General features: G+C 42.2%; 1 protein-coding gene across 1 annotated transcript in view; it reads left to right on the top strand.

Annotated features, from left to right (window-relative positions):
- Window positions 1-16,341, top strand: part of LOC306706636 (low-density lipoprotein receptor-related protein 8-like) — a gene marked incomplete at both ends in the record, with an annotated part of 65,225 nt that overhangs the window by 10,658 nt on the left and 38,226 nt on the right. Inside the window, one exon of the mRNA XM_079173784.1 lies at window positions 13,299-13,421. Coding sequence (XP_079029910.1) covers window positions 13,299-13,421 — 123 coding nt within the window. The remainder of the gene's footprint in view (window positions 1-13,298; window positions 13,422-16,341) is intronic.

The raw sequence follows: 16,341 nt of genomic DNA, 5'->3' as shown, positions 1-16,341 counted from the left end.
TTTTGAAAACGGTTAATGAATCACTTCACTTCTCTCCTATTAGTTTAAGTGAGGCCAACCGAAATGCCACATCTCCGATGTGTAACAACTGTACCGTGCTTTTAATGCAGCCATCTGGGCTGTTCATGTGCGAGAGAAACCACAGAAAAGAGTGCAGTTGCTGTGTCACCTTCACCATTTTTTACAATGACACTCACTTGGAGATGCAATGCATTTGTTCATACTGATACTGTATGCAGCACATGCAGATGTGTTAAGTCTTGCTTCGCAAACAGGAGGAGAGATTGATCTGTGTGTTTTGACATTAATGTGTGGTGGTTGGATTTGACTATTAATAGTTAACATGGAGTATTTGTTTCTGACCCGCAGGGCTTCAAGGTGCATTCACAGTCCAATGATAAAAGTATTAATCTAAGGCATTACGAGCAACAGATTATGTGACGTGCCCACCCTGTACAGTAGCTGCATTGTGCTGCTTTGGTAGCGTTCAGCGACTCTGGTGGTGAGAAGGAAGCCTTTAGTCACGGTCTGAGTAATCTGCTTCTGTGGTGGGCGGCTGCTGGACTCTTTGATTGGACAGCGGGCCTTTGGTAGGCCCGCACTAGAGGATATCGGCCCTGACAGAGTCCATCAATAGCTGTCTGCGACTTTGCTCCTCCCGTCTGACTCCAGCGTGCTGTTTATGTTTGCGGGAGAGAAGAAGAGTGCAAAAAAAAACAACAGACAAAGCAGAAGGTCTACTCGCACATGTGCAGAAGTGGGTGAATGTGAGTGTGCTGTGTTTACATGTTGGGTTGTGTTCAAAGGCAAGCAGCAGTTGGGACGAAAATCTTAATTACACAGCCTTCTTGCTACGGGGGCAGATTTTCTAGAACGAGAAATTTGGCCTCAGGCGGTATTACAGTTATGCTAATTTTCATCTGCAGCGGGAAATGCAAAATCCAGCTCTCAGTGCCTCGTCACAGCAATTTGAATTCTGTAGTCTTCGGGTCAGTTAGGGTCTTTCTGAAAAGTGAGTCTTCAGCTGGAGCATTGTGTTTCGTATTATTGGAGTCGGGTCTTTGCAAGAAAAAGAAAGAGAGAGAAGAAGAGAGAGATGTCTCATTCCCTTTGCAGGGTAAAAGGCTAATCTCCCAATTCCCATTACAGTCCTTTGGTTAGTAGGCGGATACTATAATCCAGTGTGGCACACATTTCCATACACAGGAGTGAATGATCGGCATGCTCTCCTAATGCGTTTTGATGCCTGTGACTTACTGTGGCAAGAAGCCTTTTAGCATTTGGCATCCAGACCTATTGTAAACTCAAGATGTGTACTGAAGGACTCCTCAAAAGTAATAAGAGTAGACGGCAACCTTTCTGAAGGCTTTAACAAGTATTTTATTTTCTGTGTTGTGTTCATGAACAGGAACGTAATGACATACTTTGGGTTGCCCACAAGCGCTTTCATAGATTCATTTATACATCTAATAGCAGCAGTCTGAATGCAGAGAAATCTCAGAGACCTAAATAACTATGAAAAATATATCTTGTTATGGCTCATATGCCCCATTTACACTTGTCTCTCATGTTTATGTGAAATCCAGATGTGATTTATTTTACCAGTAGCCACATATGTACCTATAGAAAGAGATTACAATCTTGATTGCATCTGTCTTGGTCTTCCGGTACCTTTCCATCGATTTGTCATCTCCCTTTAACTTAACTTGAACCTTACCTGACCCCATAATCTTCTTGACGCGTATCCTTAATTTAATCTATGACCTAACCCCAACCATGATGGACAGCACTATAGGAAACACACAGGGAAACACCTTTCAAAGGGGAAACATCAGGGTCTACTCCAGCCTAGGTTGACGGTAATGCAAATGGTCATACGTTATATATAACTCCAGAGGCAATTTAGTTAGAAACTACTATCCAGAAATGAACAAAAACACATGTATGACTTGTATTGATAGACTTATTAAGGGGTTGCACTGATCAGTGATTTGATAAACTAAAACAGCCCGTTAAACCTTCTGTATGAAGTGTTGTAATTGCTTGAGGGAATTTCTGTGTGACAGAAAATGGACGGATCATTTGTGCTTTAGCTGCCACTGTCACAAGGGACACACTCTGTTAGTTGCTATTTCCGCAGATCAGTTACTGACATAGTTACACTTGGAAGGAGTAAGGTTGTGTATGCATCTGGCAGAGTCGGACATATTTACACCTTTTCAACATCTGGCAAGAATGTGTCTCATTTGCACGTTGGCTTTTTAGCGGTGTGCCTCTAGGGATGGCAATGCTGGTCAGTTGATTGGTAATGCAACCACTGGGATGTGATCTTTTTATTATTCTTTTTTTTTTTTTAATTAGCAAATGGTGGGAAGATAAACTAAGATGTGAACCTGTTAAACAGCCCCATGACTGTGTGAACATAAGCATTTTCATTGCGAGCGTGTTAGCATTTGGTTCAAGGCACCAATGTTCTTAAGTGCAACCTCACAGGGCTGCTAGCATGGCAGTAGACTCTGTCTTGTTTAATATTTAGCTCTCTGTTTTGAACAAGTAGCATTAAGTGGTCAATTTTAAATGGGGAAACATTTTAACATCACAAGTTCATCTTAACATGATGGACCCACTGGCTCTTTCATTGTTGCAGACTTTATAGATTGTGTCACTCAGGTCTCAATATGGAGCGAAGGCGTTTGGTCCTGCAGTCATAATTACATTTGACAGATGGATTAGAATTGTTAAGAACAGCGTCTCCTGTGTGCAGCTACGTTGAAAGTGAGAGATTGGAGGGGGAAGTCACTTTAGGGATTGCCCTCATTATTTTCCATTCATCTGATCGCCTATAGCGCAGACTCCTTTATGAGTCACACACTTCATCTCAAATTGCTGTAAAAGAGGGTTAAAGGCCTTTTTGTGTAGGCACACATAAGGTGGTATTTGTTAACCCAAGAGAGAGGAAAAGAAGAAGTCAAGATGTTTTGTAGTCCATCTTTTAAAGCGTCTGCTCATATGAGTGCATTTGTGCACTTAATCTATCAGTGAACTTACACAGTGTTGTACTGTAAAGTTGAAACTCACAGCACTGATGTCTTCCCCTGAGATCTTCTTTAAAGCTTTGAACGTTCTCTGTTTCTAATCTGTGAACAGGCAGATTTCAAAGTTAGTTGTATCTTTGAAGGGAAAGTGTTTATTCCAGATTTCTTTAGTAACTTCAAAACTAATGAAATGTACAGACGGTGATAGCCTACATGCTACAAGTTTGGTCTTTAGAGACTTTGGGGAAAGTTGAACACCCTCCCTATCGCTTCCCAAATGTCTTTCAAATTTCTTTCCACCGAACCCTCATATTTAAAAGGCAGTTTTTTAGCTTAACAGCGGTAGGCAGTTTGAACATGAAACAAGGCATTGCTGAGATGTGTGTGTGTGATTTTCCCCTGAATCCTTAAAGGTTTAAAACTGGGAGTCTGATCGATACATCTCTGGGGAAAAGGTCTGGGTTGACCGCTGAGATGAAAAATACGAGACCTCAAGACTCGATAACACACAGCACAACTCAAAGCAGCAGGGTCAACCTCTGCAGACTGTGGTGCTTCAGGCCAGGCAGAAGGAGCATCTGGCTGCTGTGTTGATTTGGAGTCATTTCAACTGGAGCGTGCAGGAGAGGCTCTGGAGGGAAGAGCAGCAGTGAAGGTGTCAGCTGTTTGGCTGAGAGACCTGTCCTTAAACTGTGTGTCTCCTTGTTTTCTACACCACTTTATTTCCAAAAAAACGGTGGGGCAGGTGACAGACTGCACCAAACAGCTTGTTTCCTTTTTATTCGGATGACACGTCAGTTGTGAGGTTACCAGCTACAGCGCTTAATGACATCTACGACAATGTGTCATTATCCGCAAAGTTAGCTTCAACATGTTTTTGCAAAGGCTTGTGATTTTGTCAGAGATTCAGTCTTCAGTCAAAATGAAGCTTTCAGCATTTCAGCTCAGCAGGCCCATCCAGGATTATCCAGCAGGATTAGTTTTTAGGAATGTTTCCTGTTATTCTGTTCATTTTCTGATAAAAGTAGGACTTTAGGGGTGCATGCGCTAGCTCCAACTGTGGAAAGTGCATTTTATCTGACCTTTGCCGTGGATTTAGAAACGGCAGGCAAAGGCTGGTTCCTGCAAACACCTGCTGTTAAAAACTTGCCAGCTTCTGCTACTGCACGCCATAATTACATTCCTCTGCCAAATTGCTTTTTTTTCAATGAAATGCTCAGTAATTGCTTAGTTCTTCCTCATAGCTGCTCATATTTTGAAGAAACATTGTCCTAGTTCAGGCAGGACATAGAAGTCATTGGTGCTGAAACCCAAATCACTGTCACAACATGAAACAAGGCAGCTAATATAAGGTGTGTATCCCTGTAGCTCCTTCTTCCTACCTGCTGCTCTGCTGCAGACTGGCTGTGCTGTTTACTCCCTCCACCATCACACCTCTCCTCCTGTGAGGCTCCTGTCTATCTGTTTCTGGAGGGGTTTCTCTTAATGTCTTCCAAATTTTCGGTGTCTGCTTTGCTCCGTTCTGACACACCTGGGGTTTGTTGTGCCCTCCGCTGAATCATTAGCAGGCTGCTGGAATTCAAGCAGGGAACGCCCCCCGAGAGCAGAACCTGTACCTCCCAAATATAACTGTATAACCTCTTGTACAACACTTGTTTTAACTCCATAATGAGATGTAAAATTCCTGGCTGAATCTAGGTTAGACTTTCCAGCAGAAGTGATAATTACCTAGAATTGGGTGACATTACAGCGAGGTTGCATCACTGATGCTGCTTAAGAAACACCACATGTCAGCTGTAAAGGAAGTACAGTACACTTTGAATTGTACTGTATGTTATGAGTCACCTTCATCCGTGTGTTCTCGCCTCTATTACATTCTGATCTTGTATATTCATAGATACGCTATAAATGGGTCCTATGGGCGCAATTTCTATGTTCACAGCCTGGTTCTTTGCTGATGAACCTGAAGCCTCCTCGTTGATATAGAAACCATTTTACAGGATGACAGAAATGGAAATATTCAAGTTACGGAAGATTAATGCATGTCACATGGCATTTCTCTATGGTGGCTGGTATTAAAAGAAAAGATTAGCGGTAAAGTTATGCAAGTAATGTAAGCTAATGTAGGTCAGTTCATTATCTGACTTTACTAATCTGATACAGCAGCCTATCATGAGTCACAGCGACCTACAAGATGTCCAAAAGGGTCCCACGTCAACACGTCACTGAGCCGAACAGGGTTTGATTTCCTCCTCCTCTGTGTTACAGTGAATAACTGGTCATGTCTGGTCTATGTATTTTACTTCCTTTATTATCCCCGACGGGAGGATCATGCAATTGGTCGCGTGGGTTAGGGTTCTCGCAATTAAAATGCATAATATTTTGCGTGCCCAGTTATTGCATGCTCAAGGCCCTTAGACATCGAATGGCTATTGCTTGAAAAACAGCAAACTTAATTAAAATCAGGTTTAATTTCATGAGATGCTTAAGGATTACAGCTAAACTATATAACATGCTGCATGTGAAGAGAACAGTGTAGCACGTGAATAATAAACAGAATGCTGTGGCACTGTCACTATAAACTTGCTGGACGTAAACGGGTAGAAGTTCATGTCCGCTCTTTAACATGATGGTAAATTCAACGTGCCGCATGCATATTTCCTTTTCACCCTCAACTGCACTTCATTTAAACAGAGAGTTTCAGCTTGTTTGAAAGCCTGCAGCTTTGGCCGGCCGTGTAGTTTATATGATGGAACAGTGTGTCCCAGTGAAGATGCCGGGCTGTAGGATGAAAATGTTGACATATGGCTGTGCATCAAAGATATTTTTGCTTCTCTAAACCAGCAAACGCGGGGGAAAAGACGAGTAGCAGAAGGTCAGACACATGGAGCAGGAATCGTGCGCTGAAGGGCAGGGATATGTGTGTGTATTTGCTGATAGTCAGAGCAGTGGCAGGCTTTATTCATAAACACTGATGTATGTGTTATCTCAGCGGTATATGTCAGTTGTATTTAACCGCTATGTGCATCTTGTGTGTGTGTGTGTGTGTGTGTCCACCCCTGTGCATGCTCCATATAAGCACGCACAGTGAAAGGAAGCAGACCGTCACATGAGCATGAATAAAAGAATTGCATTTGATACAGTTTGATAAATAAAGACTTGTTCTGAATGTCAGCATAGCTCAGCTGTGTCCTGTTCGCCCTCTCACAGACGCTGGTGTCCAACCACCTGTACTGCTTTCTGATATTGTTCTGTCATACTTTAAACATTGAGGTTTTTGGGGTTTAGCCGAGCTGAAGCAAAGCGTCTTCAGTATAAATCCCTCCCAGGCTGCCTTGGAGGAACTAAGGCGCTCCGCTTAGCTCACGCTGCTCAGTCTCCTCCTTGGTCAGGGGTTGTTTGTGCCAATGTGACCTCACAGGGGGAGAGAAAACATGTCTTTTTAGTAGACTGAGATCTATAATTAGCACAGCATCTGTCTTTGGCCAGTACACAAGGTCCAAAGAAATGCTGGGCAGTGAACAGCACCAAGTAGACGTGTTGTGATGCACACCTGATAGCGGGCTTTGTGGGTCACTTAAACCTGTCCGTCTTTATCTTAATTGTTTAAAGCCGTCGGTACTTTAATTGCGTATTCCAGAGACAGTGTTGCTGATTTGATGGAGCTGATATGAAACAAAGTAAAGACAGATGGTGGAGTAAGGATATGAGGTGGTTTATATCAGCCACTTTTCAGTTCAGTTCCACTCAAAACACCCATCAAGGGGCAATTTGCAATCAACATACAACATATAACAATATAATCATCATCATCCGGCCAAGGACACTCAAGTTAAGTCAATTTGATTTATATAGCCCTAAATCACCTTCAGCGTGGATAAGGAACAACAAGAAGTTGCTATGTTATCGCGGAAATTAAGCCTGCACCCCAAATTGTGGGGTACGCAATCTGATTTCATATCTGCCTCATTTTATCTTTAACATTTGATTTGCTCAATTTGTCCAAAAGGGTAAAAAGGTACTGCGAGAGAGAGAGAGATCTAATCTGTTAATGCCAGTGCTCTCTGGCTCTGTGTTGCTAGATCAATACTCGATCAACCAGTGCTGAGTTAAAGCTCAGTCCCATCTGTCTTTTTTTTGTCTTCCTGTTGGTTCACTACTCTCCACACAGGCCCGACTGACAGGAGACAATACTTAGTGCTTCCAGATGAGGGGAAGGAATCAACAAGAGGAGTTACTTACTCACTCTAAGGACACCTTTAATTCACATATATGTAGCTTCAACTGTGGGTATACAAGAGATATATTAAATATGAATTAGGAAAGTTCTGCCTATGCATCTGGCACTTCTGGCAAACCTCAATACTCAAATTAGCCTCATTAGATTCTATAATCATTCGCAAAAGCAATTTCAAGAACAGCTTGTCCCAAGTCTTGTTGATGCCATGCTGTATTTTGTATGCTACCATGGTATCCTATTAATTTGGGAAGGTTTAATCATTTGCATGCCGGGTTTAAGCCAACAGGATACATTATGTTTCCTGCTTCGACAACACTCCCTACTTCACTCTGAGCTAATGAGGCCATTTGTCTTCTAATGTCCCAGAGAATGTGCTTATCACTGCATTACCTATTAGGCTTCTTGTGGGCTCCAAATGGGAGGAGCTGTCATTAATATCCTTCAAGGTAAAAATAAAAAGGGGTTAGGGAGTGTGTGCGTGTGTGTGTGTGTGTGTGTGTGTGTGTGAATGTCTGGTGACTGAAGGCTGTCTGCTGCTCTGGTCTTGAACATCACTGAATGATTGAGTGAGCTCAGTTCAGGACACATTAAAAAGTAAATCCAGGAGCCTTAGTCCCACATATACATATTCACACACTACGGTTCCACCAGTCCATCAGAGTTTTTGAAGCTTCCTAGTTGGTATGCTTTTGGGGGCTGAAAAAAAATCCCTAAAACATTATTTGTTAAATTGTTACTAAACATGCAGTATTCCTCATTGTAGTTGCAAAACAGTCATTCACAAATATGAATACTGAAAAATAATGCGGTGTTTCCTTTCTTCTATTCCGCCATCTTCTATTGGTGGCAGTGTTGCATATGGTCTGTAATTCAAATGTTGTGTCGTTTGGAAAACCTAATGATACCTCGTATAAACTGACATTTTTTTGCTTACTCTGTTAAAAGTACAGACCCACAATGCATCAAGTCGTTGACCCTAACCCTGTCCTCCGTTATTTCTTTAACGTAAAATAGAATGTATATATTTTTTTATCTCTAACCTGTGTTTGCTGTGACTGAATTGCGGTAGAGAATTGTGTGCATAAGGGGAAAATGTGTAAAGCTACACACGTGTGTGTGTGTGTCAGGTTTGAGTGTGCGCATGTGTGTCAAAGAGAGGCAAGCGTGTTGTGTGGATTCTGTTGAAGTGCATAGTTTTTGAGTGGTTGTGTCGTTGTAAATGTACTTGCATAGCGCCTTTCTAGCCTTCCGACCACTCAAAGTGCTTTAACGCTACATGTCATTCACCCTTCCATACACTGATGGCACGTATGATACCATGCAAGACTGACTGACTGACTAATTAACAGTCACGCAACATTCACACACGTAGCTTACGGGAGCAATTTGGGGTTAAGTGTCTTGTACTAAGGACACACCGACATGGAGTGAAGAGCCAAGGATCGAACCGCCGATCTTCTGATTGAAGGATGATCCGCTCGCTCAGAGGCCTTATTGTCAATGATATTAGCCTTGTTGATGTGGGTGTAAAGCGTGTATAGTCTATTTGATTGCCTTATAAATATGATATCTTAATTCATCAGATCAAAATATTAACATATTATCTGATTCTTTGAGAAAAATTGGTTGACACAAATCTGTGCACATTGAAAAATACAGGAGAGAATGTAATTACAACTCCCAAGGTGCATTTTGGCAAAAAACATTCAATGACCAAGCTCAAAATGTGTGCACCGCTAACGGCTGGTTGAAGCTAACAATACAAAAACTGACTACCAATTTACTTCAGGATTCATTTTGGATTCATTCAGCCACTTTGGCGTTGTGTTTTGTTCACAAATTCAACGATGAAGCGTTCGGAGTTTGCGCTCTCTCTCTGCATTCGCCACCTCTTGCTGACTCCCTCTTTGAGCCATCCGCCATGCCAAACTGACTTAGATTTGATTTCTCAGAAACAAAGCTGAAATAATAAAAGCTGATGGCAGTAACAGAAACCTATGAGACTACTGGTGAACTAATTGGAGAGTCCCTCAACCTTGTGCTCAGTAATATTTAGGATATTTAATACAAAATGGGGCAAAATACTGACCAAAAAACCGCCCTACAGACTAACATTGCCTTGGAGCCACAGCGATGGCTTGGTTGTTAAAATCTGGTTAACAGCTCCTCAAGGCAGAATTATGCAGATTTGAATTACATTTTTACAGCCTGACACCCTTTAAGCTGCTGAGGAAAATCATACATCAGTCACTTCAGTGTCAAAGACGGACCTCTCCATATCTTATAATCATGTAAAGCTCAATATCAACCCAATCTAACTTCAAACCCATATAGGAGTACCATGCACTTCCTCATGATCTGCGTTCATGAAAGATGAAAAGGATTAGAAGCAGTGAAACATCGGCCCCAGAGGAGAAAGCTCCAAGTGGGGTTGTCGGAGCGTGGAGCTCCTTCCCACTGTACCTCCTTCAGAAGACATAACATGGCTGGGTGAACTCCTCTGTGCAGGGCCCTCATTCTCTCTGTGTCACATCCCATTTGTAATACTCACGTTAGGTGACTCGCACAACACAGAATCACTGTTGTTTTGTTTCTTAGATATTTCTCAGCTGCACCGGAGCTATGTCTCTGCGTAAAACACTACCACTTACTGTGTGTGTGTGTGTGTGTGTGTGTGTGTGCGTGTGTGTGTGTGTGAGTGTGTTTACATGTGCAGTGGACGTCATACAGATTAACGTTGAGTAAGCGCTATCCCTGCCGTCTACTGCCCGTTTTTATTCAGTATCACACTTTCCATTAGAATTTCATAAAGCATTATCACCGTGTGTGTCACTCTCCAGCTCTGCTGCTATTACTCACCTGCTATTTCTCGGCTTTCCGTCTGAAAGAAGAAGCTTTCTCTCCTCTCATGTCTCCTGTCACTTTTCCCTTCGGCCCCCCCAACAAGCCCGGCATTTTAAAACCTCTCCTAATTAAAACAGAAAGTCAATCCAAGCAGATGGCACGAGCTGGCCTAGGTAATTATTGCCAAGTGAACCATGGCCCCTGTAGACCTCAACTGAAATGAGTAGAAAGCTCCGTTGGATTGGGTAGAAGAAGCTCAAACGCGTGCACGTCTAACCTGCGGAGGCCACGGACGGGATGAACGGGAGCTTTTCAAGGTCCTTCTCATGCCATCAAATGAAGTCTTCAACACATACTGCATTGCGTTAGATTCTCAATTCTGCCCTCATCTCTCTTTTTGTTTGTCTCATGGGAGTCAGATGAATTAATTAATTGGATACGAATTTTAATATATCGTATCTTCGAGGATTTGTAGAATTGTATGAATCTAATTATTTCCTTTAAACTCTGTATTATGCCTCAGGGTCTGTCGTGTGTGTGTCTCTCTCTTACAGCGCCTTACCTTCTTACACGAGTGATAAATAGGTTTAAAAAATATGCATGCCTTATGCGAATACATGTGTCGCAGGAAACGTAATGTGAGCACACCACTAATGAGTTTATACACTTGAGGGAGGTGTTAGTTAAAAGGATGTCACAATCCTCGTTTGGCCCATAATCATCTTTCGTCACCTTTAACAAAGGCCCACATTCCTGCTCGCTAATGAGGAAGCAAGTGGTACTTAAGCGGCACTCCAGAAAACCTACGCGCTTTTATGTGTTCTAAGAAAAACAACAGTCAAAAATGTATTTATTTTTTTCGTGGTGAAAGGCTTCGAGGCGAGAGGGGTTTAGGGAAGGGAGAGCCCTGAAGGGACAAAGGCAGGAGGGGGAATGTTTGTCTGAGTAGTTTAATGGGGTCAGTTCATTACGTTTTGAAGAAAAGGCGAGAAAGAATGTTAAAATTTACATGTGTGAAATGAAACGAGGGTTGCCGATTGTGGTTACAGGCTCAAAACACACTTACCACTTAAACACATGGCCTATTAGAGCGACACTACCAGACATTTCATAATTTATAGCGTCAACAAGCCGGGATGAGCCGTTATCGGTTTGACTTTGACACTCTGACACAGGAGATAATTAATAATGGGGCAATTAAAACGAGATTTTGAATGGGAAGCCAGCAGTTTCTAATATGAGTGCTTCTTGGTGGCAGGCTTTCCTAAAATAATTACAATCGCATCATAGATAACGCGTTAGTGACCCTTACTGTGAGAATTACATTTCTGTGGGATATTATGCGCTTTGAAAGCCAGCCAGTAAGTAAGAAGGGTGACACAGAGGAGCCGGACATTTTCCCTTCACTTTCCACAGGTTTACCACATTTACAGCTCTCATAACGGAGATGAGACGAGCTATATGTTGATAAAAATATCAACGTATACGGTATTTGCCCATATAGGTAGAACAGGAAAGACAGAAAAATAGTCACTAGAGGACATAAATACAGTATTCAGTTTTTTTGTGTGACTTGCCCAACATATGATACGACGTCTCTTTGTCTGTTACCTCATTAATAATTAAATAATTACTTTGATTGCTTCTGTTGTACTTGGATAATTTTTTTCTATGGTAAGGATAGCCGGATAGCCGGATCCCAGGTAAATATGGTGATAAATAACTGCATTAACAAATGTCTCTGGAAATCCTCCATCTCGCTGAGAAGATTTAACTGAATTCAACACCTTAACATATACAGCAACCAAGTTAGGCCGGCAGAAATTCCCATCTCAAGGGAATGCAGCTTAAAAGCAATTATGACGTCGGCTAGGTGTGAGGGTTTCTGGAGCTATTTAACCATTAATAAGTACTACTGATGAAGCTTACTGGCAGCTTAATGGTAACTGTACGACTCAATGCAGGGTGTGCATCAGGTGTCAGTGTCGTTCCGACGTTTTGCTCTTCTATCATTAGTCCTTTCCATTTTTCAAACCATTCCACCACGACAGCAGTTAATAAGGAATGACCTGCATGTACATTTAAAGTTATATCTTATGTCTATGTTGTTGCAACACGTTTTTTTAAAGTTTAACTCCTCCACTATATTCAAACTAACACCGACACGTTGATGCTCTTTAATTCCAACATCAAGAAAGAGCAGGAGTTGGAGAAGTGAGAGCAGAGTTGGGTTTGTGTCAGCACAGCAAAGACTCTTGAAAAACCTCTACCTGCTCTCGTTCCTTACAGCCCCTCAGCTGAGCTTAAGCTCCCTGCACATCTCTAAACGCTATATCTAATTTGCAGCATCAGAGCCAAGATGAGGCCAGTTTAGGAACAGTTGTGACTGCAACGACACCAGCCCAGAGAGCTCAGTTTAGGGCCTTTAAGCCAGTGATTTATTAGACCGGACTGCAGCTCCTCTTGGACTAACAGGCGGAGGAAATTGAATGACTCTGACCTCTGTCTGCTTCTGGCTCACTGGCTCACTGGCCGAGCTCGCAGCCTTGTTGCTACAGGTGGAGAGTGTTTTTTGAGTGGGTTACTCTTTGAACACAGTGGGTTAGCACGATTTGAGTAGCTACTGTGATAAGCTCTGGGCCCGTGACGTGAAAGTTTTGATCACTCTCAGTTTCCGTCTTGCTGCTTAAACAGGCCTTTTCCTGGCAAGTTTTTTTTATTTCCAATTCTCCGCACGCTTGACATGTTTTTCAGCCCGTGGCCTTGCTGGGTTGTAGCTTTCCGTGGTGAACAGGTTTGGGAGGAAAAAGGTTTAAAAGGCTCTCTGAGCTTGCGGTGTTCAGCAATCGGTATCCATTTTACTGCTCTGTGATGGAAAACCTGAAAGAGAGATTAGACTTCTGGAGACGAGCAGATGAAGGGGAGGGGAGGGGAGCTGGAGACGGCACAATGAATAAGACTCAAGAAAATGGGCAAAGTGGAGATAATTAATGAGAGGGCTGTCTAGGAGTAGTGAGAGAGAAGGTGAGCCTGATCTCTGGAAAGAGGGGTGATTACTGGCATTGAAATAATGTGACCAGTTTAATGACAGAGATTAAGATCTACTGCAGACTGACTGTGTCGTATTGTCTTCACACTTCCTAGTCTCACTATTATTCTCTGTCTGTGTCTCTGAGCAGCCAGGAAGACATGTGCCCCCGCAGAGTTCGCCTGCTTAAATGGCCAGTGTGTCCCGGGACGGTGGCGATGCGACGGGGAACCAGAGTGTCCCGATGGCTCTGATGAGGCAGAGGAGACCTGCAGTAAGTGAAACCATTCAGCTGCTCACATCAAGGACATCAAGGACCATGGTTTTGATTTGAATTCTACTCATTATAGTTGGAGTCTGCTGCGTAGTTTTTAACTCTTCAGGTTAAGATGTCACAAGCAAAGTAAGATCTAAACTACTATATTTGGAGGTTAAACGTCAGTTATAATCCGTCTTTGCAGGGAGAAACTGTGCAGTTGTGGTAAGTGGTATGTACATGAGGTTAAAGTTGCACGAGGATACATTAAGGTAGATGTTTACAACGGGTGGTTTGGATAATAAACATACAGTTTCTCCTTCACTTTTTCTTTTGAATATGTTTGGTTGAATCCTGTATGACTGTAAGACTGCTTGTGCGTCTTCTTTCTTATTGGACGTCTTTTTAGTGATGTCCCTGCGTTATCGGATCTCACAATCAACTTAATGTTATTATTGATAAAAAACATGGACAAAACCATAAAAAGATTGTACGAAACTGGAATTTCAAATTGTCAAAATTGTTGTCGGAGTTGCTTTTAACTCGACAAGAGGCAGAGTGGTATGTACTGTTACAGTCGATTCGATTTTTTGCACTAAGAATAAAACCAAAACCATGGTGTCATTTTCCGTGTTGCATCGGGATACGCCACCACGCCTTCATCTCAGTCGTTTTAGACCAGATTTAATTTGACTCTCATAGAACCTGTATTCAGGTTGCTGATTTACCTTGTTATCTCGACTCCAGCTGCCATTCAGCCACCTCTCCTGCCGCCACTCGCCCACACACTTCAATACTCAATGCTGTCTGCTGGAGAGTGCATAGAAAGGCCTCGATTACCTCTCTGCCAAGCTGTTAGAGCCGAGGATCGCTGGCTGGCTCACTTGTAGCCTGTGCCAGTCTAGCGCACCCACACAAAGGCTCTGATGGGGGTTACTGTAGGTGAGTTGACGTCTCCACAACCAAGCAGGGCCTCAAGTGTGGGAGGCTTGAGCCAGTTATTAATTGTTTTCTTTCTTTCTTAAACGCTTATTTCGTTTGCTTCTCTCTTGGGGTTACGGATATCAGATAGAGCTGAAAGCACTGATTTGATGAATATTGATGTCTTGGAGAGAAGCTCAGAGTATCCACTCACTTGAATATAGCTCCAGAAATGTTAGCCTCACTGATTCAGGGTTCAATGAAACACCACTCTGCCTCTATTTTTTTTTTTTTTTTGTGTCTGTGCTGTTTGATGCGAAATGCATGCTGGGATACGGGACTTGTCTGCCCACACAAGTTCACAAAAAGTCACCTCCCAAAGCTGATACATGTAGATAGTAACTGTTTGTAACGTACACCAGTTGGAGTCAAGAGAAGTACTTTCCAATAATGACGTAAATACTGATGTCTTGTGTTTAGGCAGGATAGTGGAGGTTGGTTACACAACATCTTCATCATCGTTCACCAGTTCTAAACAGAAATGTTGGGCCTACCCGTCATTATAAAGCTTTTTAAACCAATTTTTAACGTTATTGTGGGAGGAAATTATATTGCGGGAAATGAATCAAGAAAAAGCTGAACAAATCTTTCAGAGGATATTCACTCTTGTTTTGGTCCATTTTATTGGCTGTGCATGTGTGCGTCTGTTCAATGAATAATGTAGCAGCCGAGCAAAGCTTCTGATGTCACCCCCAGAACGTTGAGTGCGAGGAGGGAGACATACAGGGAGCTCTGAAGGATAACAATTTATATTGGAAATCCAATTAAAGATAAATGAAGCAAGGATTCATCTCTTGGCTGCAGAATAAAGAGATAGAGATCTGGGTTGAGAAGAAAGCCATTTATATGGAAATCCCTTATGTATTGACTCAATATTGTGATGTTAAACTTCTGAACACCAACACTGAACATTTTTGTTTGGGTTTTTATTTCTCTCTGTAAATAATAATAATATTCAGGATAGATTCTTGATTTTGACACAACTTGTCAGAAATATTGAATTTACAACGAGTGTCTTAAGGTGTAGAGAGATATTTGTTATCTTTTTACTGTGCTGTAGGCGCAATGGGAACATTAAAAGAGGGAATGCTAGTGAGATCCACTTCATCACAGATGTCTTTCACTCTGAGTGGATCCAAGTGTGCCATAATCACACTGTAGAGAAAAGAGACTCAAGGATGGACAAAAATGCACGCAGCATCATCTGCAACGGCAACCAACCTACTCGTGAATGGCTCTCTTATCATCTATCTCATTCGTCTCATTTCACTGATAAATTACCTGCCTGTACCTTCGGTAAGATAACAAAGATATAAATAGAACTGTGCATACGTCAGGGGAAACATCTTGACTTGCTGTATTTCTTTTATTTGACTGAAAAGGCAAAAAACAACTTTGACATGAACATTTAGCATTTCAACCAGGAGAGGCAAGTCGGATAAAGAAAAGCCAACTGTTTATTTTCAGCAGATGTGTGATGATAAAGACTCTTTGGACTCAACGGGGAGATGTGTAATCGAGGGGTGTCTGCTCTGAGCAGCAGCAAAACAAATCCCTGCGTGGAGTCCAGACACTGATGTGGACGACGCGTGTAACAGCAACATGAACCTACTAAAAGGCAGGGAGACAATCGTATTTAAAAAGTGACAGCACCAAGATGATAGGCTGAGAATGTTGCTGTGTCGCTGTGCTATTGCATAGAAGAGACCAGCTGATCAGGAGCAAGGGAATTATGAGGTAGCATGCGTAATAGGAGTGAATGGCAGTGAATGAGAAGTAAACTACAGGCCTTAGCATGCAAAAGTATATTTATCCTGACTGAACTTACACTTGAATTTCATTTTCAGTCTGAAATTCCACCAGGATCAGCATTTTGCTTAACACCTCAATCCCATGCAACACTTCCCTTTATAGTTGAAAGCTCCCAAGCTTCACATTTATCAATTAAACTTTGCAA

This window comes from Pholis gunnellus, assembly GCF_910591455.1.
Source record: "Pholis gunnellus genome assembly, chromosome: 14".
Classification (NCBI taxonomy): Eukaryota; Metazoa; Chordata; class Actinopteri; order Perciformes; family Pholidae; genus Pholis; species Pholis gunnellus.
The sequence above is the reverse complement of the archived record's forward strand: the minus strand, read 5'-3'. Positions and strand labels throughout refer to the sequence as shown.